Source organism: Siphateles boraxobius, unplaced genomic scaffold (assembly GCF_051911475.1).
Source record: "Siphateles boraxobius isolate OS27281-9 unplaced genomic scaffold, OSU_SipBor_1 3, whole genome shotgun sequence".
Lineage (NCBI taxonomy): Eukaryota > Metazoa > Chordata > Actinopteri > Cypriniformes > Leuciscidae > Siphateles > Siphateles boraxobius.
The window spans coordinates 14,161,772-14,181,829 of NW_027508919.1; the positions used below are offsets into that span (position 1 = coordinate 14,161,772).

The 20,058-nt window shown below is 42.5% G+C and overlaps 1 protein-coding gene across 4 annotated transcripts in view; it reads right to left on the reverse strand.

Annotated features, from left to right (window-relative positions):
• pcdh1b (protocadherin 1b) overlaps nt 1-14,526 on the reverse strand; it is a 174,633-nt gene extending 160,107 nt beyond the window's left edge. Inside the window, exons 1-3 of one of the 4 annotated variants that reach the window (XM_077247925.1) lie at nt 13,801-14,526; nt 5,424-6,258; nt 1,883-4,063 (exon numbers count right to left, since the gene is read on the reverse strand). In XM_077247925.1, coding sequence (XP_077104040.1) covers nt 1,883-4,063; nt 5,424-6,245 — 3,003 coding nt within the window. In that variant the 5' untranslated portion in view covers nt 6,246-6,258; nt 13,801-14,526. Of the gene's footprint in view, nt 1-1,882; nt 4,064-5,423; nt 6,259-12,502; nt 12,700-13,800 lie in introns of those variants that run through there. The other 3 variants (XM_077247926.1, XM_077247927.1, XM_077247928.1) reach the window with 3 other exon arrangements.
• Nucleotides 14,527-20,058: the final 5,532 nt, after the last annotated feature.

Here is a 20,058-nt window from a genome sequence, read left to right on the forward strand (position 1 = left end):
GAATGTTTACAGGTAAAATGTGATGCATAGAAAGTGCAATGGCATAAATAAATATGGGGATATGGAAATGAAATACTGTACCTTAAGAATTAATGTCCCCGGGTGAGTAATTTCAATGCACTGATTATGTTTAACATTAAATCCACAATGTAAAAACTTCACAAAAATTTTATTGAAAGCCAACTTCTTTACTTGTAAAACATACAAAATACAAATTGCAAATCAACAGAAACAAAAGAACACATGACAGAAATTAAACAGAAGTGGGGTTGTCTGCAGCTTTAAACAGTTCCACAGATGATATACCCTCTACACAGTATGCAAAAGTGTTGTGTCATATTCAACTTGTATGATGCGTGTGCTGCGTTGTATAAACGTGTCGCTCCTGCAGGACTTCATTTTAACATTGCATCTTTCCACACAAGTGATTATTGCTTTAAATATTAACACGTGTCACACTTTGAACATCACACAAAATTAAAATATGGAGCCACTATCAAAGCAGCTGAGATCTATTATCAATCTAGTTGATTCTAAACTGTATATTTACAAATTTGGTATCACAAAATGTTTGGTGTGTTAAGAATGAATTAAGTACATTGTTCTGTATAGAGCTATTTAAGTTCTTCATTGCCATTCCACAAAACAAACATAATAAGGGATGTACACACACACACACACACACACACACACACACACACACACACACACACACACACACACACACACACACACACACACACAAACAGGTTGTTATTAATATTCACAATATACAACTTTCATAACAAAAAACCTTTTCCAATGATTGTCTCCAAAGGGTTGCTAATAAAATCCAAGACAAACTATACTCATTTTTGGTTTTCTTGTTCAGTAGAAAAGTGATCTAGTTTAAAAGTCAAGTAGCTTTCTATTTACAATGAATGTGAATTATTCACATCCTGGCTGAAAATCCTGCAGTTAATTCAAAAATGCTCGATGGCACACTTTGACATCAGTATCTGATCATGTATCTGCATTAAGCCATTTCATTTATGAACATAACAAAAAGAAGGCACTTTTTGCATGCACAATCAATAAAGCTTGAGAAAGAAGGTGGGAATTACCAGTCATTAATCTGTATAAATAATCCACTTGAACTCTGACTAACAGGGTCCAAATAATTAAAAACATTTTAAAGGTCTGTCAAAATGTGCCATGGAAACGTTTAAATACGTTCAGCTTAATTGACCGGCCTTCCTGTGTATTATATTCTATGCAGCACACTTTCTTTTTTATTCAAAAATACAATGTGAAAGTTTTGCTTTTTAGAATAATTTTGACATATTAACAAGTGTGCAAATATTTGAAGCTAGCCTAAAAAAAGATATCAAAACAATGACGGCTATTATTTGTTAAAAAAAAATAAGGCACATCTCTCAGGTCTGAAGGTTATTACACCACAAATGTATTTCAAAGGGTATTAGAAGTAGTTATGTTCATCTTTTGAGGGGCAGCAATACACACTGTCCAAATGAAAACGGTTATCTAAGAAAATAAAAATAAGAATGTGCGGCATTGTCTCCTTCATTTAAATGATTAATAATTAAATTAAATCATATGTTTCCTTCAAGGCATAAATTATACTACAGAACTGCAAAAAAAAAAAAAAAAGATTGACGAATAAAACAAATGTATTTCAATCAAGTGATGAGCATGCTTTGTGATCAGTTCCAGCCTAATACATCCCCTTAGTCCACACCATGTTGCTGTGATACCCGTTGCTTTGAAACCCTGGGCTGAGGTACTCTGGGCTCTGGTACCCTCTTTGGTACTCTGGGCTGTGGTACCCTCTGTGGTACTCTGGACTGTGGTACCCTGCCATGCTTTCGAAGTCGTCTCCTACCTGTTTGGTGCTATATTTTGAAGAGTTGGCCTTGTAGCTGTAATCCGAATACTGGTCTGAGCCTGTTGAGTTGTTGTCCCCGGTTCCTACAAAGGTGTTGGTGGCCGGCAGGTCCTGAACTGCCTGGTGTTTCTTTGAGGCAGAAGGTGACTGAGGTTGGAGCTGAATGGATGGCAGAGGAGAATTAGACCGATAGTGTCGCCCCAGGTCTGGGCTCCCAGGGGGGTAGTTGAGCGGCAGGTGAATCCTAGGGCTATCGTTGACGCTATCATCCATGAGGTTGAACTTTAGGCCTTTCTGAAGACTTCCCCCCTCATCCTCTTCAGATGGGTTGGCAGGCTTTGGAGCTTTGCTTTTCTTTGCCTTCTTGTTCTTGTTACTCTTAGGTCCTGGTTTGGGAGCATAGAGGTCTTTGGTCTCCTTCTTGCCTGCTTGGTAGCCACTTTTATTCTCCTTCAGCACATGCCTGATGATCACTGCCACCACAATGATTAGAATGACCACAAAAAGGCCGCCCAAGACTCCAAAGACAATGTTACTATGCTGGTCATGAGAATAATCTGGATCTCCTGCAATGTCCATTTCAAGTGGCGTATAAAGACTGTGTCCAACAAGTCCTTCGACATGTGAGACATTGCCGATGGTCTCATTGACATAGATGTGAACCAGTGCAGTCGTATGGCGTGGCGGTGTGCCTCTGTCCCTAACTTTTACTACCAGACGGTGGAGACCAATGTGTTTGGATGTGAACTCTTTAGCCAACGTAACCTCACCTTCTGAAGAGATGCGGAACAAGCCATGAGGGTTACCCCCAACAATACTGAAGTCCAGCTCAGAATTTAAACCAATATCAATGTCCTCCGCCTCAACGTGTTCTACATGGGTTTCTGGGCTTGTGCGGGGATCCAAGAACTTGTATGAAGAGTTTGAGGGCTTGGTGACATAAGGAGCATTGTCATTCTCGTCAAGAACATTAATAGTAATGCCAACGTAGGAGGAACGTGGTGGGTCACCTCCATCAACAGCTTTAAGTCGAAAACTGTAGGTACTCTCCTTTTCCCTGTCAAAGGAAATAGTCGAAAGGATGGTATACGTTCCATTTTGAATCATAAACTTGCCATTGTCTGGTTCTACATAGAGTTGAACACGAGCATTGTCACCCTCATCGTGATCGGTGACTGTTACCATTCCAACAGGACTAAGAGGTGGCATGTTCTCTTGGACTGAGAAGCTGTAACCATTAAGCATAAATTTGGGGTCATTGTCATTTCTGTCGAGCACCTTAACAACAACAGTGGCAGTTCCTCTCAAGCTTGGTACACCTTTATCAGCTGCTGCAACTAGAAACTGATAGTGATCTAATTGTTCACGGTCCAACTGGCTCATGACACGTACTTCTCCTGTGTTAGGGTTAATTTCAAACAGTCCCTCAGGGACTGATCCACCAGTTATACTGTATGTCAGCTCTGCATTAGCCCCGCTGTCAGCATCCGTGGCTAACACATCCAGAACCTTGTCACCTGGCTGGTTCTCCTCAGCAAATTCCACCTGGTACAAGGAGGGCGAGAAGACCGGGGAGTTGTCATTCATGTCTGTCACTTGCACCCTCAACGAATTTGTGCTGGATAGTGCAGGGTTGCCAGAGTCCACTGCCACAATTTCAATCCTGTAGTCTTTGATCCGTTCATAGTCCAGTAGCGTGGTTGTCTGGAGGAAGTACTTCCTCTTGCGGTCATTGCCAGTTTCACTAGCTGAACGCAGCTGAAATGGGACGTCCCCTGCAACCACACAGGTCACAACTGCATTTTCACCCTCATCATGATCTGTTACCTCCACCAGAGCCACAGCTGTGCCCACAGGCATGTCCTCTGATATGTTAGCGACACCATCTTCATGCGTCACAAGGCCAATGCCCCGGATCCTGATTAAGGGTGGATTGTCATTCTGGTCCTTCACTGTGATAGTCACAAGGGATTTGGAGCTCTTTGATTGGGGACCATTGTCTTTAGCTTGGACATGGAACTTGAGCATGCTGATTTCTTCACGATCCAGCAAGCCTTTGACAAAAATGGTGCCTGTGTTGCGGTCAATGCTAAGAAGCCTTTGGACTGCTGGTGGTGCCTGATGAAGGCTGTAGGTCACCTCTCCATTGGGCCCCATGTCAGAGTCATTGGCCTTCACCTAAATCAACAAATCACAAAATGAAACTAAGCAAACCACTGAAACATCAGTTTACAAAACAGATTATATAATCACAGGTTTACACATCAGAGTCAATACAGGGGTTAAAATCCCATTTACTCAATGGGATTAATCATGATTAGACTGAGTAAAATTATCCAAAATTAGCTGTAGTTTGCAAGATGTAGTCAATTTGAGACATCACTTAAGTTACTCAGTCTTGGCAAAATTTTTTACTGTAAAAATCATTCAGGTCTATTGTGAGCTTGGGAATAATTTTAAACAACTATAAATCAAAGTGTGGCTTGATTAACGCTTTCAAATAATCAAGAATTCCTTGTTCCTCTCCTCTTTTTGTCCTTGGGTGTGTATGAAACATGCATGGTGTTTCAGCCCATGTATTACAAAGAACAGGCTTAATCTGAGTCAGTCATAAGATTATTCATGGTGCTTAAGTTATTATTGCTCTATATGAGTCACTCCATTTCATCCGCCACGAAAACTGTGAATTCATTTTATTTAATGTATTTGATGAGCATTTCTCTGAACAAGCTAAAACACTCCATCAACACTTACAACCCTCTGAAATCATAAAATTGAGCTGTTTTAATACCACTACTGCTTATTTACTTTGGCTTCAAAGGATGCTTATGAGGACTTAGAGGAAAATAAAGTCTTCTGACATGCTTTTTGATTACAACTTGGTTGCATGGATTAATTGTTGACAGAGATTAACAGTCATTAAAAAATTTGTTTTGCGTGGACACTTGCCTCAGAATGATCTTGGAAAGCTTCCAGCATTCACGGCTATCCTAATCTAAGCAGCGAATTTGTTTCCACAACAGTTCAAAATGTAATTCTCACCGCCAGTCAATACCTCTCTCCTGTTTTGTAAAGCTTGTGTTTAAAGGGACCATGAGGGATCAATCGATTGCCCGTGAAAATATGATTTGGCTTTCCCATTTCTTCAGCTTTAACCCTGTTGTGTGGGAACCGAGGCTAAAGCCCATTGGGATAACTGAGACTTCCATTTACAAGCGCTTGTCCGGTTCTGTATGTTGGGCTTGAGTGCACTTTTATCTCTAGGCTGTCAAATCAGCTCCTATATTACTTATTTCCCAATCTTAAGGTTTAGCATAACATATACTTGCTTATAGGTGGGTTCATTGCGAAACTTACACCATGACCTTATAAGACAGGAGAATAATAATAAAAATGTATAATAAACATATTTAAGGTATATACATTTTGCCAGTATGTGTGTTCTGAGAGAATCGACCCCCTTGCTGGCATCGTACTATTTTATTTGTTTAGTTTAAGATCGAAAGTTTAGTTTATAAAAAAAAAAAAGATTACTTACTTGTAGAACAGAGTGACCCACTGGGCTGTTTTCTGGCAGCTCACCCTCGTAGTGTGACTTCTCAAATTTGGGCACATTGTCATTGGCATCTGTAATGGTGATCCTGAGCAGGGCACTACTCTGGCGAGGTGGAGAGCCGCCGTCGATCACTTTTATGTTGAGGTCATATGAATCTCGCTGCTCTCTATCCAGGTTACCCAATACTATGAGTTGTGGCAATTTCTCATCTGAGTCTTGCGCCACCTGTAGGCTGAAAAGGTTGGAAGCTTCAGGGCCAGTCGTTAGCGCATAATCGGCGATGCCATTGCTTCCAGAATCCTTGTCGGTGGCCACAGGAATTGCAAATAGCACACCCACATGCGTGTTCTCAGGGATCGACAATGTCAAGACAGGTGAAGAGAACTGTGGAGTGTTGTCATTCTCATCCAAGATCTCTATGCGGCCTTCAATGAGCCGAGGTCCTGTGCCTTTCATCAGATCTGTAATAGACACCTCAAATTCTAGGAAACAAGGATCACCCTCGAAAAGGTTGCGACAGTCCTTGAGAGTCTCACGATCAATCGAGGTCTCCGTGGTGTAGATATCCCCTGTTTTGCCATCCACACGGAGGTAAGGAGCACCCACCTCAAGCTTGTAAAGGTGACCTGTGTCTGGCAGGCCCTGGTCAGATGCCAAGCTGCCAATCAGGGTGTTGGGCGGCTGCTCCTCGGTCACCTGGTAGATGATGGTGTTGACTACATTTGCAGAGCAACAGAGGAGAAGCAAAATCCACACTAGCATGGCACTCCACCGTGACCACATCGCATTGGCACTCTGGCACATCGTCAGTCTGTTGCTGCAAAAGATCAAGCAAACAAACAAATAAGATTAACGAAACGTTCATTCTTCAGAGACAATTCTCTAAAGTATCTGACAGTGCCCAGAACCCTGTAAAGCAATGGCAGCCAGAGTTTTATGGTACTGATTCCCTGGGATTTATGATTGATCGTCCCTTCATGTGCTGTAAACCTCTCCATTTTAGAGGCAGTAAATGTGTCACAAAAAGTAACTTGTGTTTGACCTTGATTCTGTAAACTTTGTGTCATGTCTAATTCGTAAAAACAACATATGTTTATATTCCTAAGAGATGTATTGGCTAACGTACCTTAAGAGAGGAGGAAGCTAGCAGACAAGTGATGTCCATTCAAATAATAATTTTCTACACTACTTGATCTACCTTTCCCAAGCTATTGATAAACTGTCTCAGCTCTAATTTCTAGAATCATGCCTAGAGGACAACGAAAGGGTGAAATCCATCAAAATCAACCTACATGATTTTTCCCCATCCCTTCAAGGCCAACATATTTGTTGGCCAAAACCAAAAAATCTAATATATAAGGCAGTACAATTAAGATTAGCTTTGGGCTCATGCCATTTTCAGTTTATAGAAATAAATCTGTTCTTCACTGTATTAATGGCTAGTTATTAGATTTACCTTTTATGTCAATTCTCCCTCTTTTATTCTGTATTATTCTTTTATTCTCATTAATTTATTCTATAATTAAATTATTTCCAAAACACAGTGAAAAATGAAGGGCAAGAGAACAAAGTAGAAATTAGGGGGAAAAAACAAAGATTAGAAAGTGAATCTTTGGTTTCATTCATTCATTCATTTCTGAGTGTTCACTGCCCACTTCCTTCACACATGTATTGTCACTCTTTTTCTTGTCACCATGTTCTTCTTCTAGCTCTTCTTCTTACATACAAATGTCATACGCCATAAATAAACAGGGTGTGTAAAGAGTCATAATAGTAGCCAGACAAAGGATTAATATCATATTAAGACCATAGGAAAAAAAATACTTTTTTTTAATGGGGAAAAGAAACCAAAAGCATTCTTGAAGACAAATTACTACATGTGAATCTTCCCTTTCCTGTCAGAGTCTTTAAGTTATTGAACACATGGTAGAAGAGTGTGGTTTTCTAATCTTGCAATGGTCACTTCACAGCAAATGGCTCCCAAATTGTGGCAACATCACACACCCATGAGGAAGTAATAGACAGGGTTATAGAAGGGATATTGACAACGGCCCCCTCCTGTCACCTTACCAAACATTAACAACTTCAGTATGAGCAACTACAAAAGAACATAAACAAATCTAATAAATAAATCAGATTATGTTAATCCATCACGTTTAAGGTCATGTTACTTTGATTTTTCCCGCTGTGGTAATTTCAGACCCCTCTAACATATGGGGAATGTTAGCTCACCACACTCCCCATGGCTAATGAGGCAGGGCTGCTAGATTACTGTCCAGAGACAGACACCTCAACTCGACCCAACGGTGAACCAATGGGGGATGTGAAAGTGCCGCCACACATTTTGTACACATTCTGACTGTGAATACCAAACCTAAAGAATCAAAATCAAAGTCTTTACATGTCACATTATATGAGGATGGGGAAAAAAATCATATTATTGTACAACTTTGTTAAACTGACAGCAAAATGGACTGTCATTTGGTGACTAATAGGAAGTGGGCTCTTCCCTACTCTCATCAGTATTGATTGCTTGTAGTAGTTTAGTGCATGTTCCATTCAATATTTTTCCATTATTAAACACATCACATAGTGAGCCTCTCACGAACACATTACAAAGAAAAATCATGTTGTTAGAGCATCAAAAAACGGCTAATGTAACTGCATCAGACACTGTGCACCTTACATGCCCTTTATAGAAAATGGGAAATGCACTTTTAATATGCACAAATTAGACACCAACAAATACAAAAACACTTGCACAACTGCAGCCACACGGCAACGACACTGCAGGGAGCACAATGCACTAATGAGGCTGAAATGAAGGGTGGGATGTGTGACCCTGTTCACACATATGATGAGATCTTGACTTGTTTCTCACTAATTTCACAATCTAATTTTGAATCTGTCGAGACAGACGACTCTGGCACACTTTTATGTGGCTAATTAAACAGTGTGGACCACAAAAGGGACTGGAGAGGTGAAAAATACCTCACCTTTAAAGCAACATATCCCTTATTGTGGTTTTGTACGACCGTCTTATAGAGTTGGGCATTTCACAGAGATGTGTCAGAGCCTTCGCTGAAGGTGTGTACTAAATTTTGTACTGTGTGTTGATGAAAAAAAGTCAACGGGAAAAAGCAGGGCAGGGACCTCAGAAGCACTGGATGAAGGATTAACTGGGCTGTAAAAATGGCACTAAAATGTTTTTTTTAACATAAAACAAAAAGAACAAGATCTATATATAAATTAAACCAAAACAACCCATCTTCATCATGCACTGGAAAAATCAAGAAAGCGTGAGAATCTGTTTGTTGTGATGAAGAGTTTGAGAAGCTCTCACGACATTCGCTCTCAAGGGCCCAGCGTAAAGAGGATGTTTTAAAGGGTCACTGTACACTGGGAACCCTAATGTGGGCTGTAGACATCCTTTCCCACACTCTTCTGTGAATGTGCATGCATATGTGCGCACATATATATGTCTGTGGGTGTGTAAAACTTACACACAAGATCTAAAAACAAACACAGCAAAGGAATGTCAGTGTGTGTCTGCGAGCAGACGCTCAGGCAAATGGAAAATCTTACGGAAAAACATGAAGGTCATGAAAAAAAGAAAAACTACTAAGCATGTTTGAGTATATAAAATATAAAGGTGGCAACAGCCTAGGCTTTTGGCTAAGAACTCTCCTTTGTAATGAATGTGCATATGAGTGGCCTGCCTTAACGACAGCAATATTTACAAGACACAGGTGGCCTTAACAAAGTCAAATCAAGCACAGCTACCTAGCAGACAGCTTTCCTTTCAGTTGCAGAGAGTTAGCACTTCGCATTCACACAGGTACACAATAAGCCTAGTCATTACAATGACAATGGGCCATCAGTGGGGCTTTCCTTCATCCAGAGTTTTGATCGTCATCCTTACATGGTCAGAGAGCAGATTTATGAAAGGATCAACACTAAATCAACATGCAGCGTCCACCTCTCTAATAACGTCTTCAAATATGGAATTGTCGAGCCATGGCTAAGATCTCCTCACAGGGAGACAGGCGTCGCCAGACTGCGGTATTTATGACTACTGTCATAATCCTGTGAGAATTTATTCTCGGCTCTCAGGCTGTGCAGCCTAATTCATCTTGTAGTGCAGTGTATCTGGATGTCATTAATATAATCAATAGCTGTGAGTGCAGGGGAAGGCGTGAATCGGAGTTCCCTTATGGAGCCTCACCATTGGCTTTTTGCACATTATTCACAATACATTTGGTCAGAATTTTTGCATCAGTCTTCGGGGGAACATGGTTCCCCTCTCATTTCCTGTCCGCAAAAACCACATTATGTTCATTTCACACCTGGTCACTGTTAACAACATAACATACATCTCTCTGTTTTTCTCTTTCATATCCACACCATCATTTTATGCCTTTCCGTGCCCTCTCAGAGATGCGCTCATACACTGTCGAGAAGGCCATTGTGTTGTAACGCAGGGGGAGGTTAACAGATTTAACAGGCTAATTACTATTCTAAAGCCTCCCCCGCTGACATGCTTTAAAATTGCTGTATGATTTTCTCTCTCCCTCTCTCACAGTCTCGCTCTCCTTCTTTTCCTCTTTAGAGACTTGTAACAAGGAATTCATCATTGCAACAACGCTCACCTTTCTTCTGCCAGCAAAAAAAAAAAAACTCATGGGAATATGAGGACGGCATACCTCTGCCAAGACACCCCCCAGGTGGCATTAGGCTCAGCATGAAACTGCAAGGTGATTCTAGGGAAAATAAGCAATAAAAGCATTTACGTAACCGCCGTAGCAGGAGTCAGATTCCTGGTTGAGGCGCTGCGTCATGGTAACGTACTGAGTCCTTAGTCAATGATTGTACTAACCCCTCCCCATCCCGGTTTCGATGTGATAATTAAAGAATTAAATTAAAGCGCTGACATTTATGAGGGTTCAGGAGTCAGTTCTTGTCTGAAGCCAGGAGAATGATTGACTCAGAAGGAAGTATAAGAGTGCAGCATCTGCCTCAGGTTAATGGTTAACTCAACCGGCTCAACTGACATTTTAGTACACATCTGAAGTCTCTTCGAAAAATAAAGCAGAGAAGCTGAATAATTATTTGCTTACAGTTGCATGAGGTGAGCCGATAGACTCACCAACTGAGTAATGCTGCCGATTAATCAGCAACGAAATCGAAAAAGTGTGTGAGCTCCTTGGAATAAAATGCATTTATGTTTACTCATTCTCATTGAGACAATTTAAATGAAACCACCTGAAACCAATCAAATGAGCTAAAATAAATAGTAGCAGGTGACAAACACTAACCAACCACATCCTAAATACTGAGTGCTTTGTGATTCAAGACTTTGATGCCAGCACCCACAGCCACGGAGTTGAGCTTTTGTCCTCGGCTGCAGCCATCCAGGCTCTACGGGCCACCAGCTCCATGGCGCTCAGTGACCCGTTCAGGATGGGTGGTCCAAGGCCCCCCTCCCTAGCCAAGTGCGAGGCACAGAGGATTACTTTAATTATTTCATTCAGCCATTGTGGGGCCAGATTAGTCTGCGCCCGCTTTCAGTCGAGATGAACTGCTGCCCCGCTGCTGTCTACCAGTCTGTTACACAGAGAGAGCTGGCCAGTCACAAGGCTGGCACACAAACTCTCACACACCATTACACACAGCTAACACACACATACACACTGATAGCATAGACAAAGACTGGGGATTGCTACTGTTATGGTTACACAGACATAGAGGTTGTAATAAAATCTATAAAATAGGCATAACATTTTACTTGATGTATGCGTATTTGTTTTGTAAAAATGTAAAAATGGGAATATAATGACGGGCAGTAAAGCTCAACAATGGGTCGTATCTTGTTATTTGGTTGTTTTGACCAACATACATTAATTATTTTTCCTTGACAATATAAATGTACAGTAGCCTTTATTAATTGTTTATAGACAAAGTTGAAGGACGATGACTATTATTTTCTATATGTTGAAGCAACAAAACTGAAAGATATTTGTATAAGTAGGCTATACAGCTGACCCATGAACACAGAAATGTCTCATTTCAAGTTGGCTTTGACAGTGGGAATTGTCAACATGTGGTGTGTGTGTGTGTGTGTGTGTGTGTGTGTGTGTGTGTGTGTGTGTGTGTGTGTGTGTGTGTGTGTGTGTGTGTGTGTGTGAAAGGAAATGGCTAATTAAACGTACCTCATGGCATGGGCATGTTGGCTTTTTCATATTTAAATGTCAAGCTGTCAAACCTGCATATGTAATTTATAATAAGACCAATTTAAACATTTACACCAGGATACTGGAATTAAGTGAAGTAACAAATTTTAACCTCAAAGAAAACATCCCCATGTCTTAGTCCAATTGGTTACACGTAGAAGTTTCGGTTCACGTTTTCTTTTTAGTCTATGTGGCTGTGAAGCTTCTCGTTTCTCCAGTTTTTTAGCTGGACTCAGCCTATGACGCGCTAACGCCCATCAAGATAAGGACAGTTTAATGACGTGGCTCGTTGTTTTACGATCAACTGAACGAAATGCAAATCATTCAGTGTTTTGCAACTTTATTGTTTTATATGAAAAATTCTATAGAATACATAGCCTACAAAGCGCATTTAGTTGAGGTGGACAAAGCACGTAGCCTGTGTCCAAACGGTTTAAGCCACTAAAGTTGAATCTCACGGAAACGTTCATACATTTAAAACATACTCCCAAAGCAAGTCAGAACCCAAATTTGGTGGTCTTAATACACGTCTTTATAAAAGGCTCAGCGCCCCCACCCCATTCAACTCGCATTCACCTATAACCGCCGGAGTGAGTTACGAATAGCCTTGCTATATTTGCGGAAGGCTATATTATAGACATGGATGGGAGGAAATAAAAGAACGTGCTTAGAAGATCCACAGATCAATAATCTACTGGAACAGCATGAGAAGCTCTTCCAAGTGCCGGTGTGTGTGTGTGTGTGTGTGTGTGTGTGTGTGTGTGTGTGTGTGCTTGTGCTGATGCCTACAGAACACGATCTAGATGAGAGAGGAAGGGAAATGACTTTTACCTGCGGGTGAATGCGCTCCGAGTTAGACCAAATCATTTGCAAGCAATTGTGGGCTTCTGTGCAAGTTTACATCCGTATGAACGCTTTGCCTACAGCTGAACCGCAGAAAGATTCGAGATGTCCGATCACAGGTGGGCGGAATGAAGCCCAAGCCTTCCCGTGTTTTCACACCTGTCTCTCCCAGCCGGACCGGACGAACAGGTTTAAAAGTAACCCGACGACGGGAGCGGCTAGAAAGACCGGATTCCGTTGTTATGACAGGCAGTGCTTTCGATTGTTTTTTCACCATTACGGGTAAATGAGTAGCTACCAATGAAGGAAATGAGTGCGTCTCGTGAAATGTTGACTATAGTTGACATTCTGCGGGTTAGAATTAACAGCAGCATTTTTCAACCATAACGCTCTGAGGCGGAATAGAGCTAAGTGAGAAATGCGCAAAAACGAGTGCAACAGGTGTTGTGGGAGTGAGGAATAGACTAACCAAATAAGATAGTAGCCTAAACTTAAGGTTTTACCCATAATAGTTCACAAAAAAAAAAAAAAAAAACTAATTAGAATCAGCGCTTTCAAGCGTTGAACAAGTTTATACGCAATTAAGCGCGGTTCATGTGAGGGTTTGCTGTCAGAGATTTTTTCCATGGACTATGGACGGACGTTCGCGAGCGCACAAGAAAGAGTTGAATAGCCTATATGAGAGCAATGAATCGATTATCTACGTGATGATCCACTGGTCGGAACTTGAGCTAGATGAAGATGTTATATAGCCTATCTGAATTCATGGGTCAAGGGCTAGATTTCTATATGTGGAAATGGCTAGAAAGCGAGATTGGCGATCCACCAGAGCGCTCGGTAGAAAAATATTTTCTTGTAAAAAAAAAAAAAAATTCAATAGCAATAGTGTAGGGAAAACATATCACATGAACGCTAATCAGCTTTAAGGACGACCGCGGTCGATGTTAACTTGAGGTATCGATAATTCGTGATATTTAATCGGAGGCGTGCAGCACATTATAGTTATTCGCTCAGCCTTTATTGTAAAGGTAAATTAAATAATCACGCAACCTTGTGATAGTAGGCTATGTCGAGTGGTATATTTCTACCACAATTACAATTTATACACATGCACAGACACACACACACAGACTACCCCTCTATAAAGAAAAGTATCTCTTTATGACTCCTAATGTTAGCCTACCTCATTTTATGTTAAAAATCAAAGGCAAGCCCATACATTGGCAGGAGAGAAACAGTGGAAATGCCTAAGTATGAATAGAAAGAAAAAAAAAAACCTCATATACCTTGACGGATAGTTACTCCTCTCAGTTAGTTAGCCTTGGCTGATAGCCTCGGACCGAAATCCGTGTTCCCTTTCCACACCACAAATTAAGTGCTTTGGAAATCCAAAATTCAGCACCACCGAGATCCTGTCGATACAAAAACAGCACCCTTTTCCGCTGTCAGCTCCCTTGTTTTCTTTTTCTTTAAAATGCCTCTTTTTTAACACGGATGGTTCACTAAAATTGAATCGAAAAAAGTATCACGTCAGAAAATAAGAGCGCGTAACTTGGCTGATGGTGGTTACGCACATCAGAGAGAAGTGTCCTCTCCTTGCGCACGAAAGGAAAACCCCGAACCAGCGCTACTCCGGACCGGGCTCACAGCATCCCGAAACGTCCAGTTCCACACGACAGCATCCTCCAAAACTTCAGCCTTTAGTCAACAACTGTCTGTACATACAAGTGAAAACAGAAAAAAATCTTCCACGGCTATGTCCGGTAGTGTCCAATGCGCGTGCTCTCATCATCAGTTCACCATTCAGTATTACTGAGGACGCCGGGGCTCGCACTCTTGCCGCAGCTCAACGTGTGCGTCTATTCTGTGGATAGCCTATGTGAGAGTGAAGTGATTTCCGACCGATTGCGCTCTCGCTCTCCCCCTCTCTCGCTCGCTCGCTCGCCGAGTCCCTCATACAAGAACATCATTTTGAATCGTCGAGGGCGGAGCTTTGTGATACGTGCTTGTGTGGACTCCACAACAAAACCTCATTCGTATTTACACAAACATTACCAAGTTCCAGTGTTGCCATGTCCGCTTATTATAAGCGACTAGGGTTGCTTTGTCATACAAATGCTAATAAATATGTGTAGTCGCAAGTTGTGTTTTGGGGGCTCCATGGAACACATAGCGTTTTGACTAAAGTGTGATCAACTACTCAGCCTACTAATCGCAGCTGTCATTTACAGTTTTAGTCTTACTCTAGCTTCATAATTCCCACATCCAAATATGCATACTTCGCTACTTTATAGTAGCCTAGGCTATGCAAATGAATATGATGTCCAAAAACACTGAATGCTATTCCTGAATAGCTGAAGCCTATTGGCTAATATCCAAATGTCAGACGTGTTACGTGTTAGTGCTACCAAAAAAGTAGTAGCCTACACAAAGAGCATACGGGTCAAAGGATCATGGCAACATGGTCAATGCAGTAGCCTATGTAATATTTACACCACACACAGAATGTGATTCACCAACAATCAAGACGTTCCCGACCATTGATGAATATAGCCTACTAATGCACCACTGCGATTTATTAAATTATTTAAATGGACAATTGTATGCAACATATGGATTTAATTTTTGGAACCAGCTCCCTTCTCATTTTGGTGGGGAAAGTCACTTCGGTCTTGTTGTTTCTCTTCTGTGATCTGGCAACACTGCCAAGAAGGATACCTCCGATATTTTCCAGGCATAAAAACTTTGGAATGTGTCTCATAACTCCACGGAATAACCAATTATTCCCGTCCCCTTTTCAACCCCTTACACGCTGCGCGCGCATCCCCCGTGCAGGTGCAATTCTCATACCCCTTCTAGAAGATCTGAAATACATTTTTATGAACAATTTATGACGACTAACTTTTAAAATATATAACTTATTAAGCATGCAAATAGACGTGTTTTCCATCTACCATTGAGGGTCTCTGTCGTTTAATTGAAACTCAAACCAAAATTCACAATAGTCGCGCATGAGAGTTGCGATTGCAGGCACGATTTAGTCATACCTACGTCGAAATGTTTCGACTCAGCGCGGGTTTCAATCACTCTCGACTTTGTTTAAAGGGATCAGCTGCGTCAACACACCATGTGAAATTATATTATGTAGTTTATCACGCTGTCATGAGGGCACTAAGTAGGAGGGAGAGGGGGAAATTCTCAGATCCATAAACGCCACTGTACAGGAGCTTAGGAGGAAATGTTCATTGTGCTCTTAGCGGCATCTAGAGGTCACAAAAGGAATAATTATTACACACCCACTGTGAACCTAATGGCCTACACGTTACGACGTCCATGAGATAAACTGAACTAAGTGTGCTGCTTACCATTGTACTTTTTTGTTCTTTCACAGACATATAAGCAATTTCACCATCTGGTTACATAATCGATATAGGTTTATAACCTATAGGAGGAGGGGGGTAAAATGTTGTCATGTATGTCACTCTTGTTGCTATTTTTTAATTGGTTGAACTGTTAAAACAAAGACACAAGGTCAAAACACTTCCTGGTCTCATGATGTAAACTTAATATCTTAAAATGTTTATTAAAGACACACTGTCAGATTTGTGCCCCAGTACACACTATATGCAATATAGATTATATGGAGTCACAGAAGTATAGAGTAACTCCATATATAGAGTAACAGTATATATTGAATGGGGGGCTATTCACTATTTAACTGCAAGTTAAAAAGAGCTGAGTTAAACAAGTTTAAGCCAGTCCTATTGGCCATTTACAACAGGAAGGATAACAATAAAAATATAGTTCTAAAAAGAATTCTAAATATAAAAGAATACAGTCTACACTACAAATACAGAAACAATAACGGCACAGAGAAACGATGTCACTAGAATCACTTTCAGAAAGATTTTTTTTCCAGCTGTTAAAACCAAAACATTTAAAGTGGCAGACAAAAAACTGCAGCATGCGTTTATAATAAGCAGAATGATATTGTCTGCTGGTGTGGATGGTGATATACTGTTATAATATTCTTTACTTATCAATCTTGGTGTAAAAAGGGCTTTAATCTTATTTCCTGTCTCCTAGAAAGAAGGAGAGGTCTCTCCACTGATCTCTGAATTTAAATATTCTACATTTTGAGACAAAAGGTGGTCCCAAAACCAGGGGTTTAAAAAGGAACAGTCCATCAGCAACTATAACTCAGAGTCACATTGAAGGGAGAATGAATCATATCATGATTCAGTCCCCGTTCAATGCGACTTGAATTTGAGTGTGTTAAACTGGCTGATGGACTGTGCATTTGCAAAGCGCTGGTTGGTCCCTTTGTCTCAAGGTGTAGATTATTTAAATTCAGAGACTAGACTTTCCTCATTTCCTCAGAAGAATTACAGGTACAGCACTCTGAAATTAGTTCACCAGCACAGCTGAGCTCTGAGAATGGAGCTCACACTTTTCCATTAAAAAAAGGATTGTTTCTTCTTGTCTGTATAACCAGGAACGAGAGTATTATTGCCAATATTAATAGCGTGAAAATGAATGCTTTGTCATTCAGTGAAATTGTTTCATGATGAATTTGGGCGTTTTCTTGTTCGGACTGTAATTTTAGAGGAATGTGAGACCTGCTGTCCTTTTGCCTTTCAGGTGTTTAGAAGTCTGTAATTAATGCATGTCACTTTGAAGCAAGGCCAACTTCGGAATTATGGGTCTCGCCTTTTGGACAGAACGAATAGACTCAGATGCACTGAGCGAGAGAAAATGAAGGAGGTAAAACGCAGACACATAGGAGTCACACTTGTGGATGAAGCCACAGGCAGCAGGAAGTGCTTTAAATAATCCGTACTAATGAGACCGTGTACCTGCTTACTGTCAGAAAAATTGACATGGGCACACCTACAGTACACACACACAGACTGCTGCTGCTAGTTCTCTTACGAGAGTATCTCTCGTACTGCGTAATATCTTACGCTATGGGGAAAACCTCTTTTCCACGAGATATTGAAACCAAAAATAATCCTTAATTTTGAATCAATGTAAAATGTGTTGCGGCAGCATGCAGACATAGGCAAGACGGCTCGCGTGCCTATTGGCTGACCTGTGGCAACAGCAGCAGCCTAGCGAGAGAGGCCCTGCTTGACGCCATATCCAATGGGGCCGATTCGCGCCCATTACGTCATCTCCCGACAGAATAGGCTTGGCTTTGGCCTATAAATATAGCTTGTTAGGCTAATACAAACTGATTTTCATCTCTTTAGCGAGCTCATGCATCGCTGGATCCAGAGTGAGAAGCCACGCCGTCGGGAACAAGCCTTCTGCGGGACGAGCCTTGAACCTGAAGTGGCTGGCCTTCACCTTGCCGCCTTCAGTCGCCGTACCTGCTACGCTTTCCGGCGTCAATATCCTTTTACTCTGCTGAGAGTGTCTGTTTGCCGTCGCGACTCACACTCTCTCTCTTTATCTAAAAGAGCAAAGCTATCCGGGCCATAGAACCTTTATCTCAGGCTCAGAGCGAAGGGGGTCTATACAGCAGATATTTTCTGGTACCGAAAAAAAGACGGGGGTCTCAGACCCATTCTAGATCTGCGACAGCTGAACAGAGTGCTTGTGAAGCGCCAGTTCAGAATGCTTACAACCAGGAAAATCCTTGCGCAAGTTCGCCAAGAGGACTGGTTTATGTCAATAGATCTGAAAGATACCTATTTTCAAATACAAATAGCGTCACGTCACAGGCGATTCTTGAGAGGGCCAGGCATATCAATACACAGTCCTGCCATTCGGCCTGTCCCTGGCACCCCGTACATTTACGATGTGCATGGACGCGGCTCTCGCACCACTGAGACTTCGGGGCATGCGAGTTTTGAACAACTTGGACGATTGGCTGATTCTAGCTCGATCACACTCAGAGCTCATAGAACACAGGACCATATTACTCGAGCATCTCGAGAATCTGGGTCTCACAGTCAATTGGGCGAAGAATTCTCTGTCTCCCAGTCAGAAAATTTATTTTCTGGGAACAGTGCTGGACTCACAGTCCATGACAGCACGCCTGTTGCCGGAGCGCGGACTAGACATACAGCGCGCCGCGAAATCCTTCCGCCGCAGCTCTATAGTCCCGCTCAAAAGGTTTCAGAAAATGCTGGGCCTCATGGCCCCAGCGTCTTCGGTACTCCAGCTGGGTCTGCTTCGCATGCACCCACTGCAGTTATGGCTGAAAGCGCGAGTTCCACCCCGGGCATGGACCTCTGGTCTGTTTCGCCTCAAGGTCGATCTAAAATGCGTCTCTGCTCTGGAACCTTGGAAAGCAACCGACTGTTATCAGTCAGGTTTGAGTCTGGGGACTTCCTCGAGTGTGAAGGTGGTGTCCACGGATGCCTCCACCTCGGGATGGGTAGCGCTGCTCGAGGGCATACCGTTCCTTGGCCAGTGGTCAGAACGGGAAAAGCTTCAACACATAAACTGTCTGGAAATGATGGCAGTCGACAACGCGCTAAGGCGCTTCTGTCCCCAGTAAAAGGTCACCACGTCTTGGTCCGGTCGGACAACATGTCAGTGGTGGCATACATAAATCACCAGGACGGCATCAGGTCCCGAAACCTTTACAGGCTGACGGAACGCCTCCTGGTCTGGGCTCAGCACAACCTGCTTTCACTGAAAGCAGTGCATGTGCCTGTTCACCTGAATCTGGGACCAGACAGACTGTCCAGAAATAATGTTCCAGCAGGAGAATGGTCACTGCACCCGCAGACGATCCGACTGCTGTGGGAGACATTCGGCAGAGCGCAGGTGGACCTGTTCGCGTCCCAAGAAAACGCTCACTGTCCGAACTTTTTCTCCAAAAGCAAGGATGCGCTGGCCCACGTCTGGCCCCGCTGCCCCCTCTATGCTTTTCCCCCCGACTCGCTCCTGCCTCAGGTGTTGGAATGAATCAGGGAAAACGGATGCCCAGTGCTGCTCGTGGTTCCACTCTGGACGAACCAGGCTTGGTTTCCAGTCCTGATGCGGCTGACCAGCACTGCCCCGTGGCCTGTACCGTTGAGGAAAGACCTCCTCTCTCAGGCAAAGGGCTCGATTTGGCATCCTCGCCCGGATCTATGGTCCCTACATGCATGGGCCATCAACAGGTACCCGCTAACCGCCCGGATGGAGTGTTAAACACGATCACGCAGGCTAGGGCCCCGTCTACTAGACGGCTCTATTCCTCTAAATGGTCTGTGTTCTCTGCCTGGTGTCAAGCTCAGGGCTTTTCACCCGTAGACTGTGGGGTTATGGAAGTACTCTCCTTCCTTCAAGAGCTGCTGGATAGGGCAGAACCCCATCCACGCTCAAAGTATATGTGGCGGCCATAGCGGTGTTTACAAAACCGACGTCTGGCCAGTCACTGGGGAAAAACGGCATGGTCGTGCGATTCCTCAGGGGAGCTCGGAGGCTGAACCCTCCCAGACCCCCTTCAGTCCCTGTGTGGGACCTTTCTACGGTTTTGGAAGCCATGAAAGGTGCCCCATTTGAGCCTATCCATTTGTCAGACATGATCCATCCGTCTTTCAAAA